The sequence below is a fragment of the Notothenia rossii genome (genome assembly GCF_949606895.1).
Source record: "Notothenia rossii genome assembly, chromosome: 5".
Classification (NCBI taxonomy): domain Eukaryota; kingdom Metazoa; phylum Chordata; class Actinopteri; order Perciformes; family Nototheniidae; genus Notothenia; species Notothenia rossii.
The window spans coordinates 16172986-16184950 of NC_136903.1; the positions used below are offsets into that span (position 1 = coordinate 16172986).

The following is an 11965-nucleotide window of genomic DNA, read 5'->3' on the forward strand; positions in this document are numbered from 1 at the left end:
AGATTAAACCATTGACGGGCTGGACAGTATTCCCCAGCTTCAGATTATCTGTATACTTTTTGAAGGCCGGTTTTTGCTACGTGGCATCAACCCTATTGCAGATATTTCCCAAGATCCTGTCCTATTTGGCATTTCACACCAGTCCCAACTCTTTAACCTCAGACCAAACCTGGTGAAAATGTTCCCCTCATTTTTTGACTCATTCAAAAAGCAGACAGAAGATTGAGTAGCTACTTACTTTCCAGTAATGCTAAGTAAATAACCATTGAAAGTGTCCTGAAATGAATTCTTAAAGGGACACTGCAATGATTTTACACATAAAGAGAAGTTCATGGGGAGTAGCTGTAAGAGACCAACAGGGAGTTTATAGATGTGAAGACCTATTTATACTCTTAATTGAGGAGTTTGAATTGTAGCCATTATGCTGTCAACATCCAAGGACAAGGTAGAAATGTCAATGGAGTGAATGAATGTGAAATGCCTACCTGAAACTCCACCGTTCAAAAAAGGGGGGGTCCCTGTTGAGCTCTTTATCGTTGTTTAATGTCTCTGTTGTGGAGAAGCTTTATCAATGCCGAGAAATCGGTCTTATCTCAACATTATCTTTAGGGAAATTCTGCCTTACAAATTTGGTGCATGGAGGTTTATAGGCAGAAAGGTTTTGTGATAAAAATAGTTAAGTTGCATAATGGGAATCGTAGCATCCAGTCTGTTTGGAGCTGGACCGACATTTGCAAAATGAAATTAGGATATTTTGGTCTCTGCGGCATCAATTTGGACCATTTTTTTTATTTGTCTCTCCAAAGTAAACCAATATTATGGAAATAAAACGTTAAAATGCTGGAATACCCCTTTAAGGATGCTGCTAAGTATTTTTACAGTACAAAGTAAGACAGTCTAAATAATAGTCCTCAGTGTTTATTGTGTAAAACGCCATAACCATTCAGTGTTGATAGTTCTGGTACACTAATCCAGTATGTCATTCTGTTATGGTCTGCCTTTAGGCCTGAAAGCAAACAGATAGCAAAGTAATGTATTGAAGTGTGTGGATCAAGAACAGCCTGTATATCATGATCTCCTCCGAAAGTAGTTTGAACTGTGATTCAAGAAATCTGCCTAAAAATGTAATCTTGCATGTGTACTTTAACATCCTTGGAAAAAAACAAAAAAAGACACAGACACACCGTGTTTGTAACAATAAACTATTTTTTTCTTCATATTTACATCTGTACCTAATGTGCAAAATTAATAATTTAAAGTAGTGTAAAACTCTTAAAGGAATACAAAATCATATCTTACAGTCCTAACATGGTGAGAGTCCATGAACTTGTCACATAGAAACAAAGAGGAGCAACACTGCAGTGTGTACAGGAGAGAGACAGAAGCAAACCCAGGGAGCAGTGGACATCCTTGGCCAGGACAAACTTAGTTAAGGACAGCATGGTACAATATCCAAGCATCACCAGAACAAACAGCAACACAAACACTGCATCTTTACAGTAGTTATGTTGAATGAGCAGAAAGCACTTGGAGGCCTGGGGTTTAACAGACCCACTGATTGGTTAAAGCACTGATGATCACAAAGGCTTGAGGTGCTCTTAGCAGCAGGTGCTTCTTTTAACGGCCTCTAGATATGGAAGAAAAACAGACAATCTCACACTGGACCGGTGTCACATCTATACTGCAGGTCACCACAGAGTGCTAATAGCATGGTTGCACATTGTGTTGTGTGTGTAGAGGGGAAGAGACACGTAATCACACTTCAGACAAATGCGCATCGGCCTGCTCTCACTACCCACAATTCATCTCATCTAACACAATGACCGAATAGAGTAGTTAACAGGCTAGTCGGAAAACACACCATAAACACTGCATATTTGAGAAGCAAATCGTCCTATGCACATTGTTTGGTGTTTGCCACATAAACATTTTGAAAATTTGAATTGCAATATTTTTTTTTTTTTTTAAGAAAGCCAGTTTGGCAGTGCTTGTAAGGAGGTCGACTACGGGCAAAAATGTGAAATGGTATCTTACACATTATTTTGAGTCCAATTCTGACACAGGAAACCCTTGCACCGTGGTAAGAACAAAGGTACACTTAACAAATGAGATAGTTTTACATTTTTCATCCTAATCCAACAATACAATCTATAATGCTTACACATTTTAATTCCTGTAGTTCAAATTTGTTTACAAAAGCACACCGTGACAATCCTTTACAATTTACAAGACACAGTTAACCTACAGTAACTATATTATTGGTGCATAGACAAAATTGGGAGAGGGTGTAGCAAAAATCACCAATTTATTGCTTTAAAGTCTAATATTAATCTCCCATTAAATGTATTTTGATTGCAAAACAACTATACATTTTCCACAGAGATTTTGAAGAACCAAGCAGAGGTATTGCATTCAAACTGATTAAAAGAGCTAAAATGTTCCCTCCTGATGAGATGCAAATCTTTTGTACTTTTAAAAATAAAGACCTTTCCCTCACATAAAGAAAGTTACATCACAGAGAGATGACTTTTACTCTAAAACAAGTAAAAGACTAACTTCAATGATACAGACAAATTATACCCAAAACAAAACTGCACAATTTCTGGCCAAAGCTGCTCACTGTTTCAAGTTCTGCTTCCCCCATCATAAAGTAACAATCTTTACTAACAAGGGAAGGGTGACAGGAATACAAGAGCATTCTTCAACAAAATAGGAAAATGTTTGCCATCATGTTATTAAATGCAGAGTGCAGATGGTGTCGTTCCCTCCTGACTCCTGTGGCCTCCTGACAAGTGGCTGAAGTGGCTATGCGGGCCTCTGCACTTTGCTCTCCCTCTCCCTGCGCTTCATATCCTCTCTGTAGCAGTAGGAACAGTAGTTGTCTGTCTCCGGCCGGCCGTAGAAGGAGCAGTTCTCCCTCTTGCAGCGGCGCTGCTGAAAGCAGTACAAAGGGCTTCCAGAGCTCCGCCCTTTGGTTTTGTCTTGGTTGAGCCAGGTGTGAGACGAGTTGTCCTCATCTGCAAACTCCAGGCAGTCCTGAATGTCTCCCGCGTTGAATCCATTGGTGTAGGTGTGGGACTTGTGTTCGCTGGGCATGTTGTAGGACAGGGTCTCCATGGTGTTAACAGTGCGGACCCCCGACAGGCGAGCAGGGCTGTAACTCTGCGAGGAGAGTGTGCGGTTCTGCTGGGGGTAGGTGGCGCATGTCTTTAGGGTGCCCACCAGAGGCTTATAGGGGTCATCTTGGAAGATGGAGGATTGCATGTTGACATCTTGTAAGTGGATCACGCTGTGCCGCTGGATGGGCGGTGTATGGCTGTAGTGGGCAGACACAGGGACGGACCCAGGTCTCTTAGCACCAATACTGGGGGAGGAGTAAGGCGCAGGGGCTGGGTAGGAGACATGGTGGGAGGCTATTGGGGGGGTGAGAGGAGGGACTGGGACAGAGACAAGAGGGGCTGCAGGAATGGGGCTGTTCCTGCCCTGCATCTTGAGGCCCAGCGGGGGGTTGTGGTTGTAGGTGTGGTGGGGCAGGATGGGAGAGCAGCTCTCGGGCGGGGAGTTGTCCGATCTCTCCCTCTGGAAGACACTCTCATGCTCAGGCTTCTTCAGGGCCACTTCGTTGGAGGCAGGCGGCTTCTTCTCCGCCTCCTTCCTCTTCGTCTCCTGCTCCTGGCTGAAGCGCTCCTGGGCGTTGGTCAGGTAGTAGTTGATCATCTCCTCGTGGAACTGGTGGCGATGGCTAGTCAGCAGGAGGCCTGCAAAAATGAACTTGCGCTCCCCCTGCATGGCAGCCCGCAGGATGTTGAGGCTGAGCTTCACATCCGTGCTGTATTTCCAGTTCTCCAGGGTCTTGTCTCTCCCTGCACTGTCCTGTCTCTCGGTGGGGGAGGAGCTAGAGGGTCTGTCAGTAGGGGAAGGACTAGTGGCCTTCTCGGAGGAAGTGGAGCTGGCAGACTGGCCCGACTCCTCCTTGTTTCCCTTGGTTGTCTTAGACTCCTTCTTCTTTGACTTTTCCCCTCCATTCTCCCCACTTCGACCTGAGCCAGAGTTAGATTTGTTCATTTTGCCGTGCACAAGGCCACCCAGACCTCCCATGTTCTTCTTAAGTTTGATTCCCAAGGTTTTGCTGAAGCTACCTAGTTTGTTGGCTACAGAATCAGTCCGGCTCTTGTCTTTGTCCTTGCGCTGCTTCTCTTTGTCCTTCTCCTTACTGGGCTTGCCGTTGTTGACGTTAGAGTTGCTGCCCACAGACTCACGGTCAGAGTCCATGGACTCAGCCAGAGACTGGACATCCTCACCTGCAGAGGCTGTGGGAGACTCTGGCTGAGCCAGGGGAGCCTGCACAGGAATACACACAAACACATAAACAGCAGTAATGAAAACACAGATCAAAGCACATGCAATGATGTCTCAAGGACATTTCTCTGGGACTCCCAATGTATTCCAGACGTATGCCCCCTGCAATTTTTTTAAAACAACCTTGTTGCCTGATTTGTGGTGATTCATAATCCGTACAAACACATGAATTCCTGGGATTACTGCTTTCTGACAGTAAATAAAACTGATTGATTGTGGTTCTATGGGGTTTCAAGAACATCTGGAATGGAGGAGTCTCTCTAGGGCTAAATTAACCATGACGAACAAGAAACATGTGTGAGAAAGAGTTACCCTTGTTTCAGATGGAATACGGATCCATGTTACATTCATGTAGTTGTGCAGCAGGTTGAGTTTGGCCTCCAGAGACAAGATGAGACTGTGGGAGAACAGTTATCCAGAGTTAACAACAATCAGCGGACATTCGACAAATAAATATATATTTTTAGAAAACTAATGGCATTTACAGTATAACATAATAATGGGTCTAAGAATGATATTTGTACAAACTAATTGATTTGAAAAACTCAAAGAATGTGTGCAATTCATTAAGTGTAATATAACGCAGTGTTAGGAAGTGTATCTATACATTGTTCACAGTGCAGCTTGTTATAAGATAAGCTAACCCCCTGACTGGCAGGAATGTGAAACAGAAACCCTTACATAAACTCTTTGCTAAACTCAGAAAGGGTGTTGCTGCTTTAGTGAGGCCATTCCTGGGAGACCCTATGGATGACTGACGTGACTCACAATTTGTTCTCTCTCTGCTCACTCTTTGAAGTGACCTGAGCCCATAGCCCATAATCAGAGTTAAATCCCCCACATACAGCCTTGTGGGTAGACTAACAGAACTGCCTTGGCCTGCAGTTTTTACTCTCTCACCCTTCATGAAGCTGCTTTCCTAGTCATTGCTGCTTTGTGTGCTTTGTTGATAAGCATCAACACCCTGTGATATACTATACAGGACTTACTTGGCTAGCTTGGTATTATCATTGTCGTCCCTCCCCCACTCCCAGTCCCTGCCAGGGTCCACGGCAAAATGGAGTGCCAGCAGCTTGTGCTCCGAGTCCGTCAGAGGGATAACAGCTGGAAGAGATGAGATTATCAGAAGGTTAGTTTGGTCTAGCTTTACCACTGGAGGCTGCTTTGCACGCCACCAATACTCTCACAAGGCCACCGAGAGCTAAAGTGACACCATAATGACACACTAGAATAATGCCACTTTAATTATCCCAGATGCCTGTCAGCGAGGGTAAAGTATACTGTGTGTGCATTCTATCTGCCATCCATTTTTTAGGCAGAGAAGTGACCATGACCAGTGAGTGTCACTCACACTGACGCATGCTGTCAGAGATGGGCCTCTGTCTGCAGCTTACCGTCTGTTAGATGCTCCTCTTAAAACACAGACTGCACTCTATCCTGGTTCTCTGAGATACAGTACGGGCCGCTCTTGCCTAGACTAACCAGCACATCTACATTTTCCATGGGAAAGAAAAAAACCTAGTTCAATTTATATCATGTGGTACGTTCAAGGCTTAAAAAGGCGACTCAGTGGGCCTTGTGGTGAGACTGTTTTGTTTCCAGGGTTTTTCTTGATTTGTTTTCAATTCTAACTTTTGAACTACGATATTTATAAAATCCACAGAAAAATTGGAAACATTGAGTTTCAACATCTTCAGTTACATGACAACCAGGCACACTTTTGCTATATTTGATATTGCTCATTTGAGCCAATTGTGTCTTCTTTTTTTAATGCCATCCTTAACTAATAGCAATAATACCACTGCCTTTCCAGAGATAATACTGAAATCTGGGTACATCGAATTTGCCTCAGATAGAGCAAGACTAACAAGCATTTTAAACTATACAACAGGTTGTAAACAAGCCAACCGTTAAAGCAGATTACCACTTAATCACTTTTGTTGGAGGTAAATCCAAAGTGAGTATCATTTAAATGATGGTAATAATCCCTTGATTCACAGAAAAGCATTGCAGGCAGTAAGGAAAGACTGAAAGGTCAAAGTTGATCTAGGAAGTCAGTGTGTAAACTGTGATGAATGTTTACATCTGAGAGCTTAGGCTCATCATTTTAGCATTTGTCTTTGTTTTCTATTCTATAGGGTCTGACTGCTCCTGTTTGCTGAACCCTGTCTGACATCTTTGCGAAATGTTTTTTCCGCAGCTACTATATTGTTATTATTACCAATAAGAGTGATGCCAAAACTACGAAATTAGGACCCAGAATGTGACAAAATGAAACAGACCCGTGGCTAATACTGGAGGAAATGGCAGTTTGAACCTGATTAATGTGCCTGATTTAAATTCAAGTAGGAGGTCTACACCTGATCAGGGCTGTAAAGAGAAGTTAGTAATAGAGTCGAATCAGCCACAGGAGAACAGAAAAGTTAAGAAATAATTTAATACATTTCTCGCTGACATGATCAGCTACTAAGAAAAGGTTTTCAACATTAATCACTAGATGCAGCACATACTGTATAACAGACACCCACCCGAGCTTCCTCTTGTGGGAGGCGTGCTTACAGTATATGTCGGTGTGGGCGTGTACGTGTTTGTGCGTGAGTGCATGGCTGCCTTTCAAAACAAGAGTGTGAGAAGGACAAGCTAGACCCCACTGGCCCACATGGCAGCTCTCCTCAGGCTGCGTAGCGTGGGGGCTGTTGTCCACATGACAGCAAAGAGAGGCAGGCTGTTCAGGCCGAGGACATTCCTGCCTTCACTGTCAGGCCCAGATGGAAGATACAGTCTCCTCCCTGCCTCATCAGTTCTTCCCCTGCCAATGGGCGGCTCTGCAGGCTTCACGAACAGACAGCAGCAGCAGCAGCAACGGCCCCTCCCGTGTCCCCAATGAAACTGCAGGTCATATACACTTTCTTTCTTCACCCCTTATGTTTCTTGTCGAGTCCTTATGTGTCAAAGTACACTATTAATCAAGTGTCAAAATAGTACATGCATAGTGATGATGCCTTAGGTTCTTGAAACTGATTTAGTACAGCTACACCCTTGCCACCACATTTAACACTGCGAACCCGATCACATATTTGTACCTGACACTATTAGTAGCTAAGCAAACCATTCCCATCAGCTGAGTAAATACATCACTAATAGAACTGCTGACAAACTGGGCTTGTCCAAAAACAGGATATGTCACAGTTGCATGTGCGTCATACTGCAATGCATTTAACACCATCTTCCTAAAAAAAGGGGCATGACTAAAACCTGTAGCCAGAGAGACAAACAGAAATAAGAGCAGTGGAGTGGCAGCAGTGAGAACTAGGAGGAACAAACTGTGGTTTTCTTTTTTCCTAGAACAACTCTAGCCCAGAAAGAATCCGTCATAATCACAAACACACACAGGCATAGGGAGAAGGCAGTGAACCAGCTCTGACTGGGTTCCCACTCAGGTCATGCAGCAGGCAGTGGACGTTTTTAAGGCGGCGTCCTGGCTCCAACGACGCAGCTGTCCTCCTTTCTCCCCATTCCATAGTACTGTGTGCGCCGTTGTTCCTGATTGGGCCCGGTCCAGTTTCTGAGAATCAACACTGCCAATTGAGCTCTGGGGGACTAAAGTGTGCTGTAATGTATTTACTATCCCTGTTGGCAGCCTTGTTTTGTTGTCCTTGAATGACCGATCTCCCTAGCTTGGATGACATCATAGCCCTCCGTGGTATGCAGGCTGTGTACTCAGAAACTTAGCTGCTATATGCTATATATGCTAATTTATGCCTGCCTCGCCTTGCTTAGTTTGCATCTTTGAATTTAGGGAGAGGAAACTGGGGTGTAAGGAAGCTGCTGTTGGAAATTAGGAAGATCACCTTTCTAAGCATGTATTAAAAAGGTTCAATCGGACATAAATATCTAAGCTTTTCTTTTTTTTGTGACGAGCATATCATGAGAGCAGAAAGAAAGAGGATTCTCTCTCCCCTCCGTCCCCTTCAGAGGACAAAGTCCCCCATTACAAGCTCTTATCCAAAGCAGGAACACTGAGCCAATGTTTCCTCTGTTTGCGATTCAAGAACAATTTGTACTGCATGGAAAAAGCACACATTTGAATTCCTCACTTTGGTCACTCTGCACAGCTGCAGATTTAAAGAGCGCAGTACACCAGAGTAAACAGCAGTCATGCATTTAAACAAGCCTGAGCTTTTGTTTGTCAGAGATTTTTACATCAGAACCATGTTGGTAATTACAAGAGCATCACATTAAAAGTAACACATACCACCACAACAATTGGCATTTTCATTCTGACTGCCATATTGATTTCATTATGCTGACTACATGGAGAGAAGTGCACTGTGGTGTCTTTAATAGATAGAGAAACCTGGCCAGAGTACTTCAGTGTTATGTAGGTGGTCTTTGTATAAAAGACGACCATTTACCTCATTCAAATAGGTGTTAGGGGGTTGATGATGGGTTGCCAAAGAAAACCTGGTAGTGTTTTGGAACTGGGGCCAGAGCTTGAAATAGCTCCAGAGTTTCTTTAGAGGGCCAATTTCACTCATACATCGTTTAACCACAGGAGCACAAACAAGCTGATAAAAGACATTGCCAACGGCGTCTACTGAGGAGCCAGTCATTATCACACAGCAGGTGAGCAGCAGTGGGCTCAAAACAAACTCATGTGCACAGGGCTCTCGGTTAACCTGACTAAAGTACCTTACTCAGAGGAAACACTAGACTGCTCTTTTGGGATGTGCTCGCAAGGGGAACAAAATTAAATAAAGAACGTTTTGATCCTTAGCAATAACCTATGACTTCAGTCACCCCTCCCTTGTTGTTTTTTGCACTGTCTGCCATCAATATAGCCCCTGCAGGGATGCAAGCAGGCCATAAAAGGGTCAGTAGCGTGATGTGTCAATGTGATTTAGAATCAGGTTACTTGGGGCGACTCTGCTATAACCATCCTTACAGACGGCCGAAGAAAGAGCCAGTATTCTAGCCCAGCCTCTGGCACCTGAACACACACAGGGCCAAAGGCCTCTCTGATGCTCTTCCTTGTGCCGAAGGAAACTGAGACCAACCCTCCACCTGAGACGTCCACACATTGGCCCCACTGTCAGGAGAGAGGATTGGTTTGTCGGGGTCCCGGCCCGGGACCCTGCCCATATGTGGTGAAGCGGAGAGGGCTTAGGGGCCGGCTGGGGCTACTCTGCCCTAATTGGCAATGGAAGATTAGGTCTGCCTGCATGTCTGTTTGGCATCTGTTCAGTTTACTAATAATACCATGCAAAAACCTAAAAGTTAACATGTGACATACATGGAAATATAGAAAAACATACTGGGGCAGCAACATATTTCTATCATTGACTGGGTTACATAGTTCATCACATGACCTACACATGCACCAAGCTAAGCATACAAGTCTTTTCATAATATCCTGGAGAGAGAGACTGCAGACAAAACGCAGTCTGATCCTATCACAGAACACAGTGTACCAGAAGGAAAAAGTAGAGTCATGCAGTGGTGATGAGCTACAGCCTGTGGACGTATGCACCATCTGGTGGACAAACAGAGAATCCCCCCCGTCTTACTCAACACAATGAAAGTGGGAGTGCTGAGTAGTTGTGGGCTGTGGAGAACACTTTGATGTGCTGCTGGCATTAAAGGGAATGACTTCAGGGCAGGGATTGCAGGTTAGTAATCATGTCTGTCTGCAAATCTGCAGTGGCTGTACCCAGACTTAATGACTAGGTCGGTGTTTACACGCCGAGAATAGGAAACTTACATGCTTAGAAAGAACATGGGAGGAGGAAGACAGAGAGAGGAAGAAAGAAACAGTTTGCGTAAGTGTATCAGTGTTTGAGAGTGAAAAAGAGAGACAGAGTTGGCCTGCAGCCCACGCAAATGACAAGTGAGTTTCTCCCACTGAGTCAGATACAGAAGGGTGCCGTGACTACCAATACTGGTTGTCAAGGAGATCCACTCTATTTGTCAATTAAAGGAACTCCATGTGAGATTACTCTGACCCCAGAATAAGCAACGCATCCGGAGTGGGTGCACTGGCATCTGAACGGGCAAAACAAGACAAAAACAAGTTGTTCATGCAAAACGGAAAATCAACACTCCCTCACCACAACATAAAACCATCAATATACTCTACGCAGCACAATAATCAGAGATCTCTGTGAAAGAGGAAAACGCATAAACAAACTTAATTCAAACAGTGACTGTGTTGTTGACATACAGTGACATACGGGCTTGAATAATTTGAGCCATGCTCAGTGAATCACAAAGAGAGGCCTACTGCCCACTTTCCTTCCTTGTTGCCCACTTCCTGGTTCCTGCTGCAGCCCGGCACGCTTTAATAATGGATCTCAGGTAATTAGACTGCTGTCTCATACATTATTCACTTTGAGCAGGACAGGCAGGCCACTCGCCCTCATTCTCGCAATCTACCCACTTAAAGTCAAAGCAAAGACTAACTATTACTCAACTTAACTAATGCACATCGCAGCAGGCGACACTTGAGAATCTTTAAGAACAGTAGGCCAAGAAAAGGTTTATAGCCCACATCTCAACTGTGGATGCAACCGGATTAGTTAGTTCAGATGATGTGGATTTGTGATGGTGTACAGTAGCTCACCTTGCTCTCGCTGCTGGTCTCTCTGCTCCATGGACACCAGTGCGGAGAAGTGAGCCTGATCGTAGGCCAGGACCAGGGGGGAACAGTGGCAGCGGCTGGGAGGAACCTCCAGAGGCAGATAGAGCCCTCCAAATGGGATCGGAGCAAACGCTGAAACACCATATCTACTGTCAGTCCATTGCTTATCCTACTGTACTGTAGACGATGAAGGCAAGAATCAGCCTACCTTCTCCTCCTGAGTCTCTGAGCATCGTGTCGGCCACCACTACAATGGGCCTGCGTAACACGTGGGCCAGCACAAACACATGGAACTCCTCCAGACTCTCATAGACCGGATCCTCTGAGTTATCCACCCTGCAAAACAGAAAAAAAACTTGTGACACAGTTGGACAATCCTAAATACTAGGACAATTTCCTGAATAGTATTGAGTAATGCAACAAAATCTCTCGCTAATCATGTGCCTGTGTAATCTAATCCGATCCATTTGGATCAATTTTGCCCTCTAGCTTCCTTTAACAGACATGTATAAAGGTCCATCTGTAGTACATGTGGTTAAATGAAAGAAAGCAGGAGAGAGAGAGAGAGAGAGAGAGAGAGAGAGAGAGAGAGAGAGGGAGGAAGGGTGAGATGGGAGAGAAATAGCAGAGGCAGAGCTTTCAAGCATGCAACCACCAGGGAACCAGAGGATGTGCAACAATTAAGTTGTCAGCCACACAAACAGCCACGCTGCCAAATTCCCTCTAATAAAGAGCCTCTTAATATGTGAATCCCACTCATCCTATTTAGGGGCTCGTCCCCCACTAGGACCATCAAACATCCCTAACCTGATTACTGTATTACAGTCAAACTCAATGAGAGGTGAAACCCACCAGAGTAAATGAGTAAATCATGCTCTTTAAATGGGATTTTTTTCAGTGATACAGGGCTTCGTACCGCACCAGTCCACGCCGACGACACACAGCGACTGAATGTGAACACAGGGCAGA

The 11965-nt window shown here is 44.5% G+C and overlaps 2 protein-coding genes across 3 annotated transcripts in view; one reads left to right on the plus strand and one right to left on the minus strand.

The window, feature by feature from the left end:
* Positions 1-1188: 1188 nt before the first annotated feature.
* otud7a (OTU deubiquitinase 7A) overlaps positions 1189-11965 on the minus strand; it is a 37376-nt gene continuing 26599 nt past the window's right edge. For both annotated transcript variants that reach the window (XM_079680294.1, XM_079680295.1), the window contains exons 9-13: positions 11205-11332; positions 10979-11128; positions 5349-5463; positions 4672-4756; positions 1189-4341 (exon numbers count right to left, since the gene is read on the minus strand). In XM_079680294.1, the coding sequence (XP_079536420.1) occupies positions 2806-4341; positions 4672-4756; positions 5349-5463; positions 10979-11128; positions 11205-11332 (2014 nt within the window). In that variant the 3' untranslated portion in view covers positions 1189-2805. The remainder of the gene's footprint in view (positions 4342-4671; positions 4757-5348; positions 5464-10978; positions 11129-11204; positions 11333-11965) is intronic.
* LOC307038688 (proprotein convertase subtilisin/kexin type 5) overlaps positions 6976-11965 on the plus strand; it is a 49250-nt gene continuing 44260 nt past the window's right edge. Inside the window, exon 1 of the mRNA XM_079680291.1 lies at positions 6976-7254. Within this exon, the coding sequence (XP_079536417.1) occupies positions 7128-7254 (127 nt within the window). The 5' untranslated portion in view covers positions 6976-7127. The remainder of the gene's footprint in view (positions 7255-11965) is intronic.